This window comes from Daphnia pulicaria, chromosome 8, assembly GCF_021234035.1.
Source record: "Daphnia pulicaria isolate SC F1-1A chromosome 8, SC_F0-13Bv2, whole genome shotgun sequence".
NCBI classification, from domain to species: Eukaryota; Metazoa; Arthropoda; class Branchiopoda; order Diplostraca; family Daphniidae; genus Daphnia; species Daphnia pulicaria.
Window position 1 is genome coordinate 10,885,209 of NC_060920.1, and position 21,269 is coordinate 10,906,477.

Sequence of the window (21,269 nt, forward strand, 5' to 3'; positions counted from 1 at the left end):
AAATACCTTTTTTATTTCAAATACAGTAATATAATATTTTATTTGGTTATCGTTCCTTGAGGTCCATTGACCGAAATTGCTGTTTGGCGGGAAAACATGATATAGCAGACAGCATCACAACAGCATGTTTTGTTGGCTATTTTGTCTCGTTTTTAAACCAGAATTTTTATCTGAGAAGTTCTCAGTTTGTTAATAATTAAATATTAAATATTTAGAATTCACTCAGAAAAGTCTAATCATCAAACATGGACGACGAATTTCCCGATCCTGACGAGGAATATGAAATGCGATATGCTGAAGAGTTTGAGCTAATGAATGAGCTTGGTGAATACTGAAAACACATTGACTTTGTGAAAATATTAAAACAGTTTTTCCTTTAGACTTTGAAGAAAACTCTGCCCCTGTTCTGCCTAAAGGGAATGATAAAAAAGTGAAGAAAAGCCTAAATTTTCACGATGGTAATGGCAGTCGTTCAAACTCCAGTTTGTCGGGGCATGCAGCCCCTGATATTGGCAGCCGTTCAAACTCCAGTATGTCAGGACATGCAGCTCCTCTATCTGATGAAGCTGGAAGAAAAAGAATGCAAGATGAAGTGTTTGGGTCCTTGTCTGATGGTAAGATATTTTTGTCTTTAACTTGTTGATGTAGAAATTAAAAAATAACACCAACTGTTTAAATTTAACGACAGGTTCAAACCCTTCAAAAAAGTCAAGAAATGATGATATACTTTTTGATGGCCATGTGACACATACAACCCCTGAATGTTATGAAGAACCAAGAGCCTTTCGTGCCCCAAGGCCAAAAAGATATGTTTTCCGCCTTGTTCCAGCAGAACCACATCAGTGTGTTACCACACATACTGGTCAAAAGTTATTTATCAGACTTAAAACAGAAGAATCACTAAAACAAACAGTATACTACAGAGTTCTCACAACACAATTTCAGTTTATAATCAACCCATCTGTTTTTGTATAGGATATTGATTTGAATTCCAAAAGTGTTGGCAATCTATTAAAGGTTTCAGTAGCAAATCTAAAGCTGCAAATGTACAATGAAGTAAATTTTAAATGCAGTCTCATCCGCTAATACCCATCACTTTACTAAGTACTCCTTTTAAAATTTTTTAGACAAGGTCTAAATCGAGTGTGGTGTCGGACGAGGTCTTCGAGCGTCGCCTACGTGAACTGGAAAAACCAGAATATAACATAAAAGGAGCGACAGATGATGATATGGAGAACGATTCAAAGAATAAGTCCAAATCTACCGACTCATGGATGGACCTATACCGACCGAAAAATTACCTCGATTTACTGAGTGAAGAAAATGTCAACCGAACGCTCTTACATTGGTTAAAGCTTTGGGATAAGGCGGTCTTCAATAGAGAAGTTAAAATTAAAGTACCCAAAATTGATGAAAACATCAAGCCCAAATGGGCTCAGGGTCAGAAAAATACCGGTCCTCAAGGTCGCTTTGACAAGAAATTCGAACATAAGAAAAAATTCTTTAATAAAAATACTGATGGTGAGCTGAAAGAAGAGCTGGATTCATCTGGGCGACCGATACAGAAAATCGTGCTAATAAGTGGACCACCTGGCTTGGGCAAAACAACTTTGGCTCACGTCGTCGCAAAGCATTCAGGTAATTATTGCAGAGCTACATGAGTATGTTGGAGGACAGATAAGTATAACTACTGTATGACAAAAATAGGTTATTATCCTGTGGAAATGAATGCCAGCGATGACAGGAATGTAGAAGCGTTTAAACTTCAAATAGAAGCCGCTACCCAAATGCGTTCGGTCATGGGAGCAAATCCTCTTCCCAATTGCTTGATCATCGACGAAATTGACGGCGCACCTGCTGTAAATATTTAATTTATAGGTTATTAGTAATTGCTTCTCTCAATAATCTTATTTTTCGCTCAGGCGTCTATCAACTTCCTTGTGAACACTCTTACGCAAGACAGCGGCCAAAACAAAGAAAATAGCCAAGCCACAAAGAAAAAAAAGAAGAAGGGTATAAATATCGTGTCTAGGCCTGTAATTTGCATCTGCAATGACTTGTACACTCCATCGTTGAGGCCTTTGAGGCAGGCGGCTCTGGTTCTTCAGGTAACATTATTGTTGTTGTCCTTGTATCAGAGTTCCTTGAAAACTAAAAGCTAAACTATTTCGTTTCTTACAGTTTCCTCCGACGAATCCAAACAGGTAATGGTGCATGCGTAAATGTTATCAATCTTTACAGATAAACATGAATTGAACTATTTCTATTAGGTTGGCTCAGAGGCTGTTGAGCATTTCAAAGGAACATGATATCCAGGTAGACATGACGACCATGCTTGCGCTGTGCGAGAAAGCCGACTACGATATCCGATCGTGTCTAGCAACTCTGTACTTTCTCAAGTCTCGTCGGCGCCCATTACGTTATAGTGATGTCATGAATCTCAACATCGGACATAAAGACAACCATAAAAGCCTGTTTCAAGGTACATTTTGGGTTGTGTTCTGCTCATTTAAATATGCTAATTCTGTCTGTAACTAATATCTTAACCAGTTTGGCAAGAGATATTTCACATTCCAAGACAAAAGAGGAGTCAGTACATGGTTGAAAATGAACGTGAGGGTATGTTACCTTTGGCGCCAGATGTAGATAGACCTTTAGCTCCCAACGCCGGCAACAATGCTTCCATGCCAGCCAGGTAATAACAAAATTCGAGTATTCATTTGAGTATCTTTTGACATAAGCAATGTTTATTTTATTTGTGGCAGGTTTGCCAATATTTTGCATGCTGTTCATTCCTGCGGAGAGTACGATCGCTTGATGCAAGGTGTATTCGAAAACTACCCAAACATCAAATTCAAAGATAGCTATCTAAACGCGGTATTGTCCATAATTTAAAAAAAAAATTACATTAGATAACTTCTTGAAATTGTGATGTGGTGCTGTTTAAGGTATGCATTGGATTGGATTGGATGTGCTTCTTCGATCACGTCAACCATTTCATCCAACTAAACCAAAACTATTGCGTGTTTGGTTACTTGCCCTACGCTTTCATCGCATTGCACTTTCAAATGGCAGCAGTTCTCTCGCAGAAAATTCAATATCCAACAGCTCAAACAGAGGTATTGGCCCTTAATTTTTTTAATGATTACTATTTCACGTTTCTTGTATCACCTTCTTTGTTGTTCAGCTGAGGGCCAAGCAAGGAAAGAATGAGAATATTGTGTCTGCAATGCTGCAAGACTTGAAACCAACCGTTAGAATAACCAACAACAAAGATATAATTATCCAAGACATCATCCCATTTTCCTTGCCGATCATTACTCCCAGCCTGAGACCGGTTCGTGACATTTCTTATTCATTAACGCAAGTGTTCATTCAAAAAAGTATTACTCATTAGGTGAGCGCCCAGTTGTACTCCGCCGAAGAGAAGGAACAAATTCTTCGGGTCATTGGCGTCATGATTTCGTACAATCTGACTTTCCGCCAAGAAAAGACAATCGACGGAGTGTACCGCTACTGCCTCGAACCGTAAAATTCTTCCTTTGTCACATTGATGCGCTTTCATTGACACGTTTTCTTGTTTCATGCAGAGATGTGGAGCAAGTGGCTTATTTCGAAGTCGATAATGTCCAGCGAAAAAGCTTGACGTACAGCGTCAAGCAAATGCTGGCTAGGGAGATCGAGCTGGAGAAACTTCGTCAGTACGAATGCAATTTGGGTCCTATGATTACGCCAAAGGCTACGATAGAGGAAATCGAAGAAGAACCCAAAGTCATCAAACCCCCGCCCAACGCGGCCATGACATTAGCTCTGAAGCCCAAGCCCATTGTCGAGTCCTGCAAAGTAAGTCCATTATTTCTCAAAATATATTATAAGTACCAGACAAACGAGCTTTTTCGGAATCCCATCGATGAATCGTTTTCCCCTTTATTATGGGAAAAGGGAAAGTCGGGAAAAAAGGTCGTCCTAAGTGATTAATGATCTTTCGAATCTCGCCAAATGAAGAGCCGCCGCCCGGGGTTGGTTGGGTTTCATCATCTTTCCGCTATTCATATGATAATTGCTTTATAGTAACCGGTTAGCTGTTGAAAGCAAATGGAAGGAGAATAACATTCTTCCCGGTCGACCTCTCTTCGACCCTCTTGCTGTAAATATGTTCTTCTTCATCTATTGCCGTCTGCTCCGACAACTCGCGCACAAAATGAGAAAAGAAATGACCAGTCAGTCCTTGACATATGATCGTCCTGGAAGATATTCTCCATATTTTTTTATTTTTACTCTTTTTCCTGTTTTTGGTCGGATGCAAATGCGCAATAGGGCGGATGTAAGCTTGTTTTTTCTTTTTATTCCCCCTCTACTTTGGTTGAGGGTCTGGAAAGGGAGGGAGTGTATAAAGGCACCACCAAACGATTACATTTTGTGGCCGGATTATATTCTACGACTACTCTATTATGCATTATGAGGTGGGCAGGGCCAGTTTGGAAAGAGGGAAGGGACTGTGGCGTCATCGCCAGATAATGGGCTTTTTCCCGGTTTCCTTTTTGCCTGGCGAAAAAAAAGTAAAAAACGGAAGTAATTGGTGGTGTAATGTACTGAGCAACCGGAATCGTTCAGAGAGTGAAGGGCCGTTTATTTTTTATTCCCTTCTCTTCTATTAACTGTTAGCCAGCAGATCGGAAGTTAGGCTACTGTATAGTGCCTTTTATGTAGTACGTTAGCAGTATCTCTCCACTCTGCTCCTTTTTCTAGAAAGATTTCGGGGTATCTCATCGCATTTCCTGGGTCCGTCGACGTGCGGCGTAAGATCCCCCTCGAAGAATAAAAAAAAACACACATCCCGCAGCGTAGCGTTGCGCATTTGACGTTGGCCCTAGTCGACCATCGCTAGTCGACCGCGAAAAAGCGTCATTTTTTTCCTCTCTTTTTTCCCCCTCGACATTCATAATGTTTGGCAGTCATTGGTGGTGGTAGTAGTTGCCCATATCTATTGATTCCCGTCTCCATAATAGCATGGTACACACACACAGACACCCACCCACTGATGTCTTTGGCTCTTTTGAGATTTATTTACTACCCACCCGTAAGTCTATACTGGCAACTCCTCTTTTTTTTTTCATCTGTTCTGGACCCTAATCATATAGGAGCACCCTCTTGATCCACCTCCCCGCCACCACCCTCGAGTGGAGGGGGGGGGAGCCAACCCCCTTGGAGCTTGGGGTTGTACTGCGATGCGATTCTATAGCGTAATCGGCTTTATCAAACAGTCCGATTAGTTGCGTGTGTGTGTGTCTGTTCTGTGAGGACAGCTTGCGATAGAGGTTGGGCAGGAAGCAATGGTGAAAGAGATCTATAGATATACTTTAGATAGATAGATATACAGCAGTACTATTATTATTGTATATCCGTGGAGTAGCACACACAGTGAGTGAAAGTACATCTCAAAAGAGGAGGAGGAATTGGCCTGTAGTGTCTGCCGACACGTGTCGCTATTGTCGTTACCCAACAATATTGTCCTCTCAATTCCCCCCCCCCCCCCTCTTTCGCCTTATTTCCTATATAGAGTCTATACAAGTATAAATCTATTAGGCCCCTATGGCTCCTGCCACACAGTCCTTTGCTCCTATTCATGTCGAAGAGGAGGGATCGAAAGGGAGACGCGTGAAGGAGAAGAGAGAGAAAAACAATGATAGAAAAACCCCACCGACAGCAGACAGGCAATAAGTCTTTGACGGAATCCCATTATCTCGGCCCATCATTGATGCTCGTGGCCGTGATTCCGCTCCATTTCATCTCGGGATTCAAAAGATCGTGCGAGGGGGGAGTGAAAAACTCTTCCGCGCCTTGATTGACTGCCCCAGCCGAAATTCAATGAGTTTTTCATTGTTGGGGTTTGATCATTTGGGGCGCGAGACGAAATATTTTGGCCGGTAGCTCTCGAAATGCAATTTCTTTTTGGCTCCTTGATGACGGGCTAAAAAGTGCAGAAGAAAAAAGACGACACTCGAAAATTGGACATCCATCGCTTGTTATACCCCGAGTGGGAAAACCGTTTGTTGATTGATTTGATGGAAAATGGCCGAATAAGGTCGTCGACTGGTATGATGATGACGTCCCTGGCGGATTCGTTCTGGAAAGAATAAAAGGATCCGTCGCTCTTGTTTTTCTCTCTTTATCCATTGCAATTCGATTGTCGTTGACCGTTGGCTGATTGTCTCCCTGTCGTCCGTCACGCACACAATGCGGTCCCTCGGAACCCGACAATCAAATCATATCACGAATCAAAAATGGCGACCGCTCGTAGATTGGCTTTCGATTGATGGGATCCAACAAAATTGTCATTTTGGCTCTCTGAAACTTTGAAAAACAAACAAACAAAATGGCTGTTGTCGCCGACGTCGTTTTCTGGTTGGCAATTCACTCGGGTCTCCCTTTTCATTAATTATTCGATTGACATCTAGGGGGATTAAATGAGCGCACTAAATTCAAGGGAATCAAGATGGATGATGGACCTTATTAGAGATTTTGATTGCCGCATTGGGTTAACTACACACACACACAGCCTTTCCATTAGCAACGAAAAGGGAATAAGATTTGCAAAGTAATGCGACACTCATCGACCCCCGGAAGCCCCAAACGAGTTATTACCGTTTTCTCGCTAAGACGGGCCGAGATGAGAAAACCTTTCACCTTGTTTTAGTCTTCACTGAAAGCCCGCCCGGAAATGATTTGAAATTTCAACTCGTTTTGCAATTTAGATTTGGTTGTCCAAAATCAAATTACATTTGATGGTATTTTTGCTTTTGTTGTTGTTGTTGTTTAGCCGAAAATGTGTCTGTTAATGGACGTCGGGGATTGTGGAAAGCGGGTGCTGCTGCTGCCAGGGGTGGCGAGAGGGTGGGTCAAAGCTCAACTCGATCAAAGCCGACAGAACGGCGAAGCTTTTAACTCTTAATCGCCTCCGACGGCGTTCGGCAGCTTCCGGCGGCTGATTCCGCCCTGCCTCTGCTGTGTGTGAGAGAGCCCGGCTCTCGTCCCGGAAGCGTGATGCCAAACGGCCCGGCAAGTATAACGTATTACGAAATCTTGCTCCACCATCAAGGGAGGCCAATAAGAAAGAAAGAAAAAAAAACGTAACGAATAAGAGGAAGCGTCTGGTGCTTGTAGTGTGTATTTAACATGGCCGAACCGAAAACTGATAAAGTGACGCCGAAAGAATCACTGGACAAAGGCCATCCGGAAATGTGCCCGGCTGTATAATATCTCCTTTCTTGTCCAGTACAACAGCAACAACAACTACAAAAATAGAAGAAAAAATTTCCTCCTTTTTTTTCTACCCCCTTTCTTTTGAAAATGGTTCCGGCAGCTTAATGTAGCCTCAACTAAAGGGCGAAAATTTCAGTCCGTGTCATTTATGGGATTGAAAGCTGCCGAATTGTTTTGTTTTTTGAGGGGAAATGTTGTTGCTGTTGTTGCAAGTAATAAAATCCCATCAGAGTCCTGCTTTCTCTCGGACTGATGAGCCCGCTCCGCTTAGGCATCCAGACAAGACAGACACTTACTAAACTACGAGTTTCCGCTGGTGCGGAAGAAAAGCACAGCACACTCGCCCCTCTAGTTGTGTCTGCGCTGTGTGCGAAGGAAACGACGAGCCAGGGATCCCGGCCGGGAGGAAGCATTGGCTCTTCCATCACGATGACTTTGAATGGCGTCGATCTTCTTGTTCACTTTCTTCGCTCCTATTTTTTCCCTCCGCCGAAGAGAGAATGTGTTGATACACACCACATAGACACAGTCGGACAAAGGGAACAAACAACTCTTACAGAGTTAAGGATGCGATTACTCTCTTTGAAAAAGTGCGAGTGCTAGTGGCCACTGTCCGCCCCCCAGTTCACTCTCTCTCTCGCAGTCGCACCATTGAACTAAGCGTTTGACCACTTAAACCTAAATGCTTTTCAGCTGTTAGCCTCCTGTCAAATCTTCTTTCCCTTTGATTTCATGCGCTACTTTGCGCAAATTCCGTTTGGAAAATCTACTAAATTGTTTTTATTTTCTTCGTTGATTTTATTTTATGTTTAGCCGGCTACGGATTTCTTCGGAAGGCCGTTGAAAACTCCGCCCAAAAAGAAAAATGCTGACGGTATAATCAAATTGATTTGATATTCAAATCTTGTACAGAAAATAATTTTATTTTTCTACTTTTTATTTTCGTAGGTTCCTCGGTCCAAATTGCGCAAAATGACGTCTGGTATCACTTCAAAGAGGGCTACAGCAACGCTGTCCGTCGCAGTGTCAAAATGGCGGATTTCATTTGAATTGATATACAGAAAGTGGAAAGATGATTGAAATAAAACGGGAAAAGTCAATTGAATCCTACAACACCGTGTATTGACGAGAACAGAAATTTGAGAGAGAGAAAATTCTGAACTAAACACAGATTACAAGATGTTTTTTAATTTTGGGGGAATGTTTTAATTTTGATGGAGCAGGAGGATGAAGGAGGGGCCAATTACGGATTATGTTCTGCTGCTGCTGGGTAGTAGAGTGACTAGGAATTAACGAACAACATTTGATGGAAGAATCAAAGCAACTGGGAAAAGCAAAATTATGAATAGATTTTTGTTTAAATGTATCGAATATCGAATGAATTTTTATTTTTTCGCCGAGAGGATTTGGGAATTTGAGAGCCATTTAATTACTAACTTTTTGTTTTAGCTTGTTTCCCCCACTAGAATTATGTTTAATCAGATTGACTGTTGGATTCCGATTCATTGGCTTCCTTGTTCTTTCGCTGTTGTTGTTGCTGTTGCTGGTGTTGCTGATGTTGTTGTTGCAGATGGAACTCCATGGCGTGTTGCTGGAGGCTGTGGAGTAACGCGGCCGAATGCTCATGGGCTTTGCGCCGTAGCTCCTCCACGCTGCCAGGTGTGGCCGCGTCCAAATGAAATCCACCAGTCTGGCCGGCACCACCTGATCCAGCGCTTCCGCTACTTCCGGCGGCGCCGAATCCACCGACCGTCGAACCACGATCCATTCCGTTGAGATTGCTGAATAGGCCGGGTGACGGGAACAGTCCAGGCAAGTTGAGAGCGCCGATCGGTCTCGGTTTAACCGGGCAGCACGGACACAAGCCGGAAAAACCTACGCAGCAGCAACAGCAAAAAAAAAAAGTTTTCCCAAATGTTAAATAATTCAAGTTTCTTTTTTTCCTTTTTTCGTTCTTGTTCCTTATATCCCCATTTTCATTCGTTTAACTTTATTATTCAAATTTCATTCCATTCCATCCACTTTGCCATCAAATGATGAATCATTCAGGGGACTTTGACTTACCGTGAAGGGGAGACGGGAAGAGCGAAGAGGCGGCGGCGGCCGCTGCTGCCGCCACCGCTGCAGGTCCCAGCTGGTGATGGTGATGCCCGATGGGGAAAGATCTCGGGTACGCTGACGGGAAGGACCTCGGTGGTCCGCCCATGGGACTCTGATGATGATGATGATGATCCATTAGGGACCTCAATCCACTAGAAATATTACAACGACAAGGACCAAATTGAATAGGGAGAGCTATAGGTAAATCATGAATGATTCTATCGCATAACAAGCTATTGATCCATTGAGTGCACAAATCTTTCATAATCTCCTTCGTGAATTATTCAGTCCCGCCAAAGATTGTTGGTTTTCATATCTGCTTCTTCCCTTTTCGAATTACATTCGATTAAAACCTGCGCCAGCGTACAACGGATCCGCATCCAATATGGCCGGCGCCTGTCACCGGAAGAAAAACCCAACCGGAAGAAAGAAAAAAAAGGGATCGTCGGAGAAAATGGCGTGAAGGTGACAAGTGCACACAATTCTCTCTCTGCATGCTCTCGGGTGTGATTCGTGCCACTTCCTGGACGATGAGCCAGTCAACCCTTCCAGCGTTCCCGGAATGAACCAAGGAGAATGCCGGTGTCGGGCAATCGGTGGATGCCTCTGAGTCAACAACTTACTCATGTGAGACAAGTAACATACTATACATACAGATACTGTGTAGCCTCTTCTACCCTTTCTATTCCCCCCCCCTCCCTCTTCTTTGGATTTTGGCATCCACTTGGGTAGCCGGAACACTCCTAATTGCCTTTATGGCTCATTGATCCTCGACTCTCTTTAGCCTATCTTTCTGCTTGTCCATTATTTGGATTGGCTCCCACACGCCTTTCATCGATTGCAGATGAAATTGACTAACTAGGGACAAGATTGCTCTGAACTCATCATCTAATCTGGCTCCTACTTTCGTTCTTTCTTCATCCGTTTAATGTTAATGAGTATTACCTGTGCGGAAGCGGGAAAAGGTGCGATCCGTAGGGAGAACCGAACGGGAAGCTGTTTAGATTGCTGCCGCTCCCACCGCCTAACGAACTGCTGTGGCCTGTCATAGTCGAGAGTTTGGGCTGTTCGGCGGAGTGAACCGCATTGCCGGATGAGGAGGACTGCGGCTGTTGAACGGTGTGCGGATTTTTGGTTGCGGAGTCGGCTGACGTTCCGGCCGAAGGGCTGACGGAGTAGACTTCCTCGCGGCTGGTAATCGGAGTGCCGTTGGGATCACCGTGACTGCTGCGGCGGATGCTTCCGTCGCTGTTGCTGCTGTGACTCCGCTCGTCTGAATGATCGTCGTCAACTTTGATTTCAACCACCGGCGCCAAGGTAATTGCCGTTTGGCTACTACAAAAACCCAAATGTTTATTTTACATCCGTCTAAATTATTCCGGAATTTTTCCAAATCAACTTACTCGTCGTCGACGTCAATGTTGACTTGATTCGAAGGGCTACAGCGTCCCGTCTCGAATTCCAGCTGCTCTACATCCGGACTGGTATCTCCGTCACATCCATCACCTTCGTTCGGATCCTATTGCGCAACACGGAAATATTTTTGACAAGGTAAAATGGCAATCTTGTTTAATCGAATTTTTACCTGTTCGTTGGACTGGCGATCAGTCACTCGTTCTTGTTCTTCCTCGCGTCTCTTTTGCTCGTCTTTCATCCGCTCCGTCTTGCGCCATTTCGCCCGTCGATTTTGGAACCAAACCTGATGGATTGTCAGTTTTGTTTTTAGTCTCTAAACTCTTGTAGACTCTAATGAATTTAATGTCGTTGGGAAACGAATGAAAATTTGATTCCCCCCGGGAGCTGGATGAATTTCTTCTTCCGCTTCCGAATAAAAACGAAAAAGGAGATAACTCGATTTACACCTGTGACGCTAATGCGCCGAGATGGACTACATTCTGGGGTTGAAAGAAAAGTAGTTTTAGGGGGGGGAAAGAATCAAATATGGAATCAATTGACAGCTGAGCTACCTCAACCGATACCGTTTCCTGTAGTACTCGTTTCTAGTGTAACTGCACTCTACTTAATTGTTTGAATAGGCCTTTACTCTCCTTTTATTATTTGGGTCTCAAACTCCCAAGCGAATTTGTCCGCCATTTTCTTATTCAAACCTTTTTTTTTTGTATTTCACTTTTGGGTGGTGGGGTGTTGCTACAAATCGATGGGACATGAAGTGAATTGTGTCAGAGATCTATCGTAAGCTTTTCTTCTTTTACTTTCTTCCTTTTTATTATTACGGCAACACAGAAGACACACAGCGTTGCTGTCGAATCGTGTTGTGACTACAATTTCATATCCTTTTAAGAGACTATAGACGGGAAGACATAGGGATCGTGAGTACTATCATAGTGTAAAGCCTTATATCTATCTATATAGACGGAATTCAATAGAGAGAAAAATGTTAGCTTTTTTCTCTCTCTCTCTTACTCTTGTGGTGTCAAAGCGACTCTTTTAGCATTGCCCCCCACCCTCAAAACTTGATTCGCCTCTCGGCTCCTGATGTGTAGACGTGGTTTGAATGCTTTCTTACACTTATCCTTGGTCCTAGCTCCTTTGAGCCAATTTTCAAGCCAACTCGACTTCAAACGCTTCCCGTGTCGAAACGCGGGGCGTGTCCCCCGGATGACTTTGTCACAGTTTTCTTTTTGAAAATAATAAAAAAAAACCCTACACCACCACCCTAGCTGGTATGTATATACCTTTAGCTCCCGTGTTGGTGCGGCCCACAACGGGTGAGAAAATAAAAAGGGGGGAGGTGGTGGTTAACATATTCCGAACACGACTGGTTCGACGTAATGCGATCCAGTTGCTCATGTCTTTCCCGCTCTTCGGAGAAAAGTGTAAGCGAAACTCGGATTTAGAAATCTAGACGACATTTTTTTTTTTCGGGTGCGTTGTGGGTTCACGGTGGGCGGGTGTGTGTCTCTCCCCATCGTTTCTGCCATTCAATTAGACGATTGATTCAGGGAGTGTGTGTGTACATAATATCAAAGGATGTCTCGTTATTATCTCCTTGATCCTTGCCACCCACCATTGGTTGATTTCTCTTTCTTCCATTGGGTAGAACCCAATCAAGGAGCAATCAAGTTACGGCAAAGGTTCACCGCTGCTGTTGGGAGGATCCTGCTCCTGGCGGAGGAGTTGTGCCAAAGTTTTGACGACGTGAAACTTTGCTCCCCCCCGCCACCACCGTTTGTTTTGTGGCCGATCAAACTGACACAGACACACACATAGTCAAAATGTAGCCAAAGAGATAAGACGGTAGACTCTGTCGATCGTTGGGCAAGGGGGAGGAGAAGGGGAATGAGGAGAGGGAGCGTAGAGGATCCTAACGGTATTAGACACCAAATTAGCCCCGATCAAAAGCGCGCATTATCCCATCAAACTGTACGGCACGCGCGCTGGCACAGGCTCCGCACTGGCGCATCGGCAAGGTTAACCTCGTTCTTATACTCAGTCGTGCTCGTTTTTCTATTTCTCTCTCCTTCGCCTCTGGCTAGTAGCAGCTCTTTTTTCCTCGATCCGCGCAAAGAGAATCCTCGATCCCCATTTCGTCGGCTGTGGTGGCTGGTGGTATATTTTCTTTTTCCTATAGAGCTGCCGATCTCATTAGGAATCCCTTCGGCCCTAGCGATTTCCCCTTTTTTCTTTCTCTCCTTAACACTCAGACAGAGTCGCGTACATACATTATTCCCTTTTAGATTATCATCAGGAATTCTGTTGGCTCGTTATGTATATAGCGTTACGTAGTAATTTGTCGTCGTTAGTACCTGAACTCGGGCCTCGGTCAAGTTGATTTTCATAGCCAAATCCTCGCGGGTAAAGACGTCCGGATAGTGAGTCTGCGCGAAAGCATTTTCCAACTCCTCCAGCTGAATTGGAAAGAGAGAAATAAATAAAAAGAAGGATTTAATTCGAGTAGCAGAGATCATTAGGATTTGATCAGAGAAAGCAAACAAGCCAATCTGATGGAATTGATGGGAGAAAATCAATCATGTAGTCTACTAGCAGACCACTTATTATTATTATTATCGTTAAATCTACACAATGCATGTTATATGGAGGAGAGAGAGAGAGAGCCATTGGACTTTTGGCTTGATCGAGTGCAATTAGCCGACGTCCATTAGTTTGGACGCCGATTATAATCCTCTTTTCTCTGTCCCTCTTTGGAGGCTTTCTTCTTTGCCGATGTGTGCGTACGGATGGCGCCACTCAAGCTTTTATACTCGACGCAGGACACACACCACATCGCTATGAATTAGAAATAAGAGGATGTCACATCTGTGCTGGGGGAGACGGGATCAAGAAAGTTTCGTCTATCGGGAGGTCAGAAAGGATTTCGGCAAAAGATTTCCCCCCGCCGATGGAAAATGATGGCCAAACAACTGAAATGAGCGGCCACACTTTGGGCCTTTTCATGTTGGTTTTCTCGACATTTTAATTTGTATTTTAATTTGTATGTATTTACCTGTTGTAGCGTGAAAGTGGTGCGGTTGCGGCGCTGCTTGCGACGGGCGAACGATTCGTCGTGAAGCTCGGACGAGTACGGATACGGCGAATCTGTTTTCAGAGAGTAGGAAAATCCGAAATTCGGGTTATTATCGGGATTGAATTTCGTGTCGGTAAGCTCTGCCCCCCGAAATTCACAGAAAGATGGACGATTCGTTTTGGAAACTTTGGCGGAGTTAAAGCCATTCGGGCATTGTTCAAATTGAGTTGTATTGTTGCAGTGAAATGTACGCATATCCCTCCGTGAAAATAAAAGGGACTGGGCCGCCGGAATAGGTTATAATTTTCTCGGTAAATTCACGACTCCCGCGGGAATGTTGGAGCCCTAGACATTCCGCAATCTTTCACCCCTTCATCCAGCCCTCAACTGTGTCTGCGTGTAAGTCTTTTGGGCTGGACTCTGCGGGAATCAGGAATGACAGACAGACGAGGGATCCAGGAAGAAGAAGAAGAAGAAGAAGGAGCCAGGAGATGAACTAATATTAACAGCCGTCGACACGAGCAGAGTCTGTTAGAGGGAGGGCAGAGGATTGCATCCAGCGGAGAGCCGGTCTTTAGGAAAAACAAGAGGATCAAGACATCGAAATGGGGTTTCCAGTCAAAGGGAGGAGGGTCCGCTCCCGGATTTCAGCTAGGCTCTCCTGGATATTCCCCGTATGGAAGAGCAAGAGGGACGCAACGGCCAGTCCTCTGTGTGTAGGTCGTGAGTGAACTAGTGAAGCACATAGATCCAGCGGAAGAAGGGAAAAGCCGTTGGCCTTTTAATGGTTCCCTAATGCCTGCTGCCTTGTTGTTCTTGTTGCTTTTAGTGGCCGCGGACCACCCCCAAAAAACCAGCAAATGTGTATCTGGCAAAGCAGATCTAGATAGACTCTTCTTATCCATAAGAGGCTAAAATCCTACTAATAATGATCTTATCAAGCTCTTAAAAGGAGAAGCCCCCTCCCACTATAACTTCGGACCCATCAATATTTGTCTAGATTCGCCGGATTTATCCGAGCTCCGGCTGGCTCCCGCTCTAGTTTGTTGCATTCCCGCACCGAATGGCTCATGATTTTGTTATTATTGTTATTTTCAGGTGATGATGACACCCAAAGTGGTGGGGGAAATCCATCGGGAGCGAGCAGATAGAGCTTCAATTATTTACCAAGCCAAGAAGATTCGAAAAAAAATTAACTCACAGGTTAGAGATGGAGGTCCGACGCCAAAGGAGCCGGGCAGATCCAGAGCTGATTGCAAACGGCTGGCGATCGACGGATGGAGATTGGCCGGCGGATAGTGGTAACAAAACATTTTCCTGCTATCTTCCCGTTTGTCTTCTTTTCTCAGCCGCAAATTCAAGGAGAAAAAAAGAAAACAGAATCATCGTCAGCCCGTTAAATGCAATGACAAAATAAAGCCTCATCATCGCCCAACCAAAGTGCCAAACAGACAAACAAACAGACAGACACAAACACACAAAAGGAATAATAACAATATAAGGAGACGCGATGAGATGGAAACTGATGAGAAACAAAGAGGGCCAGATGACGCGTAATGTCATCCAGTCTTGATGGATCAAAGGCAAAGTCGAAGCTCCTTGAGGTTTTGATTCCAAGAGAGAGCAACATACACACAACCCTCCCCGCCCGGTACCCATACAGGCAAAGGTGATTTCAACGAAGTTAGTACCGTCGACTTCTCTCCTCTCTTGCTTATTCGTCCCGGTCGATTGATCATCAACTCGTCAGAGCTAATAGTGTATATAATATCTATCTATCTATCTAGGGCAAGCGAGTGAGAGATAGCAGCAGCCAGCATCCCCCCCCCCCCCTTCTCTCTTCTTGATCCTTGTTCTCTCTCCCTCAGCAGTTGGTTAATGAAGAGCTCTGAGTGAATTTGGCCAGCTTGAGGATCTTTGCCTTATCGAGCCATCGGCGACGATTGCATTAGCCCCAGCAACTTTCTCTCGCAGGCTATACGGTAGACTATGCGTCTTACAATAGAGTAGTAGTATATATATCTATCTTCCATCTAATAGTATCTCTTTGCTCTCAGCTCATCAGCTCCCCGACCAAATGAAGGAGCCCAATCTCGTTAGCACCTCGACGCGGCACGTCTGTCTATATGGATCAACTCGACGGGATCTATTTGCTTTACATTACAGACGGTAAGGACTCGATTTTTGTTGTGGGTTCCTATTTCATTGTCGAATAAAAATATTTGGTTTTATTTTAAAGGTTGGACTTACCGGCGGAGCGATAGAAGAGTAGATCCGGCTGGTTGGAGAACTGGATGAACGATTGCGGGCCGATGGCCGTGCCATTGCGGATGATATCGAGTGGGGCCCGATGAGCGTGGTGTTCTTCTTCCCGCATGGCACCGGATTGGAGAGGAGAGATCATCCGGAATGAATTGGAACAGGAGCAAAAACCGGGTAAGACAGTCGACAACCGATGGATGGATGGATAATGGAGAGAGTGAGAGGCTGGCCATACGAGTCAACTAAAGAGGGGTTAGAGCCGAGGGGGTGTGGGGTTTGTATGGAATCCTGCGCAGGCGCAATTGGCCAACCAAAGGCGAGGCAGAGAAACCGACCGTCCGCACGCTTCCTTCTTCCTCTCTCCCCCAATAGCGTCAACCGGCTACTAGATAAATATCCATTAGACATGGACCTCACGCCGAGAGAGAGAGAGAGCCTATACCACGGAGATGTTGGCCCAATGTTGTAGTAGGACCGGGAGCCGGGACCGGCCGCAATTCCGTCGGACGCCGCAGCATCTTGACTTTTTCGCTTAATTCAACTGTAGACACGCAATAATTTTCGGGGAGTTTTTTCTTCTTCTTCTTCTTTTACCGTCGTATCTGGTAGTAGATTGCTCCCCGGCACGCCATGCCCACCCAGACTGGATTCATCTAGCGATTTTGTCCCTGATCTGTACCAGGATCACTTCCGCCCACGAAATGAAGCCACATTATTTGTGAGCAATCAACTATTCCACGTGATTTACTATTGAAACTGCGTTTCTTTCTTTTCTCTTCCGGCGATATACCCCGGAAACTTGATAACAAGTTATCAAAGATGTACAAAGAAAAAAAGGAAAGAATTAAGGCCAATGACTAGATCTATTGTATAAATATTAGAGATCATATCAGGGGTTGCGTGGCGTTCCCATCTTGTAGCCGACCAATTTCACGCCGAATTCTCTGAAAAAAAAAAAGTTGTTGAAACCAAGGGAAAGAAATCGAGATTTGATCCGCTTTCACGGCAGAAAAATCTGGAAGAATTTCAGAGATTTTCAGGATGTTGAGGGATCCCTTGATTCCGGCTTCCGATTTCTTTTTCCTCCTCCTACTACTACTACGTAGCAGCAGCAAAGAAAAACCGCAGCTCATTTTTTTCGGAAGCGTTTTGCTGCTTTTGTAGAGTCGGGGCATTAACCAAACAGATCCGGGGGTTAGTGTTATTAATAATCAGTGGGGTCTCGCATATAAAAGAGAGATAGAGAGCCTATATAGACGTCGAGCAGCAAGTTCTTTTGAATATTCACGACTTCATTTACGAATCCGGTGCATTTTCTTTCTCTCCCTTCTGTCTTATTTATTAAGTCTCTCCTAGGATCTTTTTTGATGGGTGTTTCCCCCCATCCGACTCGGAAAATCCCACACCACAAAAGAGAGAGAGAAATGAAATTATTCCGGAAGCAAAGAACGCGCATTTTCCCGCCTACAAGAAATTAATTGGCTCTGATTATTTCTTCTTTTCCATTTTTGCGCGCCGAGTGCTAGTGCCGATTGCAGTTTCATTTGGCTATCCTGCATATAGTCCATCATCCGTCGTGATCGTTTGATGAATTCGCCCGTCTTCAGACGTTAAAGTAACGCGGATGGGGGATGAGAAAACGTATGCAGATTTGGATGATGATCGTGGGGAATCATTTCTAGTTAGACGCTGTGCGGTGGAAAAACCCAGCCGAGCGGTTAATGATTAGTCCGGAATGAAAATCCTTCCGACAAGGAAACGCTTAGCGGGCGGGAATATGCCCCTCCTCTTCTTTTCGATTCTTTTTCTTTCCAATGGGCAGCCAGCGTGTACCTTTGATGGCCAGTTTGTAATCGCCACATAATAGCCTGGACCACCTTCCTTCGTTCATTACAATGATGAGTTTCTATCTTCATGCTTGATGTTGTTTGGGTGAAGGGGGGGGGGGATCGCTCCCGTGTTGAGGCAACAGCAGAAAGAAACTAGAATGATGGTATGCCGCAATGGCGTGTCTGCGCCCCGTTATAACGGCCCTATCCGATTCCCTCGATCCGGCACGTAGTAGTATATCCTTTTATATGTATATACATGTGTCTGATGTGTGTACACATTTGAATTGGACCGTTAAATTTCGATTTTGTGTCAACAAGATCGGTGGACGACCCATGTTGTTCATTCCCTCAGAGGCTCATTTGTTTGTTTAGCATTTGCTCCGATGTAGTGGACGTCCGAAGACGGAGCTCATCTCTCTCTTTGGTTGATTGGGGGTGGATGCTGTCCGATCTGGCCAAAGATTTTAATGAATCGTCTTGTGTGTATTACTATCTACCACCTTATCGATATTCACCAACCCGGGTGTAGTATAGCAGCAGCACATTGTTCGCCGCCGTCTTTTTGGCCATTGAAGCTCGATCCCTTATGGGTTCACTGGTCGGTCGGTCTTTTCTACAAACCACATCATATAAGACTTGGGACGTATAATCCGCTGGTGATCATCTGTCATCACAGATGACAGGCATGTTGATTGCTTCTCGATTGATATTGGTATTATACCCGGAATTGGATGGGCACCGACTTTAGGCGCCACCCACGCATGTGTAATTCTCCCTCCATTTGAAAACAAAAGACATATCCTTCCAAAGGGGGAGCGTCGTGAAAATTACATTTTCGTCAGCCGATAGAGAGAAAGTAAGAAAATAAGAACTGCCGCATTTTTTGGTCTTGGGCTAGCTAAGAGAGAGAGTTGAGTTGGTGTGTGTAGGTGGGATATCCTTTTCGTAGTACCTGCCCGCTTGTTGTTGTAGTAGAAGCTGGAGCTATTTTTTCCGTCAGAGGCCTATTTTGATATGCAACGAAGGACCAAGGAGTTCACTGGGGAACCGGGATAAAGGATGGAAAGGATCATCCATAAATGTTGAGTACATTGAATTAGATTACACCACCCCCATATCCCATCACACTATACATAGTAGATGCGCTGCACATGACCTGAGCCGATCTATGCAGATGCAGGAGCAGAGAATGACGGATGATTATTCAAACTCGGTAAAAAAAAACCGCCTTCTGTCCCGGCTGTGTGCACCTTTATACACATTTCAGGAAAGCTTGGTTTCTTTTATGCAAGTTTCCATTATTCCAAGTTACAGAGGACTCGGATGTTGGCCATCCTTCAGTCCTTTATCTCCCCCCCTACGTCATACTGTTTCTTTATTAAATAAATGGGAGGAATTTTATTTTCTTTTTTTTTTTCAAGGATCCTTTTTACGGGGATTTTGTTTTTTTAAGGATCACAAGTCAAAACCTTTTTTCAAATAGATATTTCTTGCGTTACACTTGTTTATGATAATGCTAGAGCCCACCGGAAGATTGGATTTATTCATCCAACTGGCAATCTTTTCTCATAATTTCTATCGAATCGAAAAGTCGAAATGTGGGACTGATTTGCATGTCAGCCGCCGATTTACAACTTAAACGAGCCATCCAAATTGTTTCTTTAAATCAAGAATTGTCAAACAAGACAAATAACCGAGCGAATGAAAGAATAACGAAAACGCCGCGTCGGCTATGCAGGATTGATTTGCCCCGTACCTATCGGCCCGTCCATGTATTTAGGCATTGACTAATCCTCTCTCTCCTACACAGATGTGATTGGGCCATCACGTGGCGGAAAATCTTCAGGAAAATGGGCTTAATCGAATTTCGACAAAATGATGGCAAACCCGGGCTGTATTATCGATGTTAACGGTCCCCGGTGACGTTGTGATGGTCTACGCACGGTCATGTCAAACCATTCATTATATCCTTCCGTAGCTCCCACAGAGTTTTCCTACCTCAAGATTGGGACACTATGAGCATATCCATAGACAAGTGTTTGCAGGCTGGGCAATGAATAAGCCAGGCACACACGAGGTCGGGTAGTCCCAAGTTAAGAAAGCCACGCACACCCATCGCAATAAATTGACTGCTGGGTGTGCTCACTTTAAGTCTTGCCACAGCAGATAAGTGATGGAAAAATGGTTTGCCAACGCATTGATAATGCATTGGAGCAAGACGCCTTTACAGCTCGTGCAACGTTCGTGACTATTTAATAATGCAAAAAGCTCCCCCTCTTTTCTTTTTTTCCTCCTTCCTTTTTAGCTGGCGCAGCTCTTCTACAACGTCATAAGAACTGGGACCCAACAGCTGAGGCCTCCTCTTTCACCTTTTGGGATGTAAGATAGGCGACCGCGGGCAGAAGGACTATCTTTCTCTGCAGTTACTTATATAGTCCTCCCCATTTGGGTCCGACATGATCATATGTTTTTCTCCACATTTTATCGAATTGGGAGAAAACGTATGGACCAACTTGATTTCCACTAGGCGGGCTCTTATTTCTGGCCAGCAATCTGCCCATCATGCGATATCAGGTGGAATTGGCATCACTAGAGTATCCTTCTTACATTTTTTTTACTTTTACGATTTCTTTAAAAAGGAGTCGGAAACTGAGGAGAGAAAAAAAAAGGCAATAGAAACATCTCGTACAACATTCACGACCGAATGCGGGAACACATTATGATTCCGTCTGGGTAACTATCTCTGGCTATCCAATCATCTTTTATGCAGGACAAAAAGGCTACTGTTTGAAATGTTAATCCACGACAGGGAAAAAGAAAAAAAGAGAAGTAAAAGTTTGTTTTTTGTTCTTTTGACTTTTCTTTCTTTCTTTCATATTCTCCAGTTTAGATGTTCTGTGTTTAAAATGACAAGAGCGTTTCCAGCCGCTCCATCACGGTTGGACTGGCACCATCTTCAAATCCACTCCATCGTCGCCACTTTCCGATGCAATTTAGACACTCTCATTTCAAGTATAAAAAGACCCTAGTGAATTTGGAGAGATTTTTGAACCTTCTTATTTGGCGTTCGTGGAGTTTTTTAATTATAGACGCATTTCCAGTAGTCGGATGCACGTACGCATTACAACAACAGCACATTCCGGTCGCTATACATTAAGATACAAATACTCTAGACAATATCAATTGAAAAATTCATTGGTCATTGTCGGAAACCTGTCCCCAAGGATTGAAACTGAAAAACGTTGAAAAACTTCTAAGAATTGAGAAAGTCCGCCGTCATCGTCGAGTTTTTTTTTTTTTTTTTTTAAGTTCTCGCATGTCCCACC

The 21,269-nt window shown here is 44.1% G+C and overlaps 2 protein-coding genes across 2 annotated transcripts; one reads left to right on the plus strand and one right to left on the minus strand.

The window, feature by feature from the left end:
• Positions 1-689: 689 nt before the first annotated feature.
• On the plus strand, positions 690-8,668 carry LOC124310984 (chromosome transmission fidelity protein 18 homolog). Its single transcript, XM_046775198.1, has 15 exons — positions 690-912; positions 976-1,056; positions 1,128-1,638; positions 1,708-1,859; positions 1,923-2,108; positions 2,182-2,204; positions 2,271-2,482; positions 2,551-2,695; positions 2,766-2,877; positions 2,949-3,119; positions 3,188-3,337; positions 3,398-3,528; positions 3,591-3,843; positions 8,077-8,137; positions 8,212-8,668. Exons 2-15 carry the CDS (start codon positions 1,045-1,047, stop codon positions 8,310-8,312), a joined length of 2,220 nt encoding a protein of 739 aa, XP_046631154.1. The 5' UTR covers positions 690-912; positions 976-1,044; the 3' UTR covers positions 8,313-8,668.
• A 55-nt stretch (positions 8,669-8,723) lies between these two features.
• On the minus strand, positions 8,724-16,382 carry LOC124311946 (homeobox protein OTX1-like). Its single transcript, XM_046776313.1, has 9 exons — positions 16,100-16,382; positions 15,051-15,188; positions 13,829-13,920; positions 13,131-13,232; positions 10,949-11,062; positions 10,767-10,882; positions 10,309-10,698; positions 9,328-9,515; positions 8,724-9,138 (listed from the first exon to the last, which is right to left on the minus strand). Exons 1-9 carry the CDS (start codon positions 16,251-16,253, stop codon positions 8,738-8,740), a joined length of 1,695 nt encoding a protein of 564 aa, XP_046632269.1. The 5' UTR covers positions 16,254-16,382; the 3' UTR covers positions 8,724-8,737.
• Between the last annotated feature and the right edge of the window lie 4,887 nt (positions 16,383-21,269).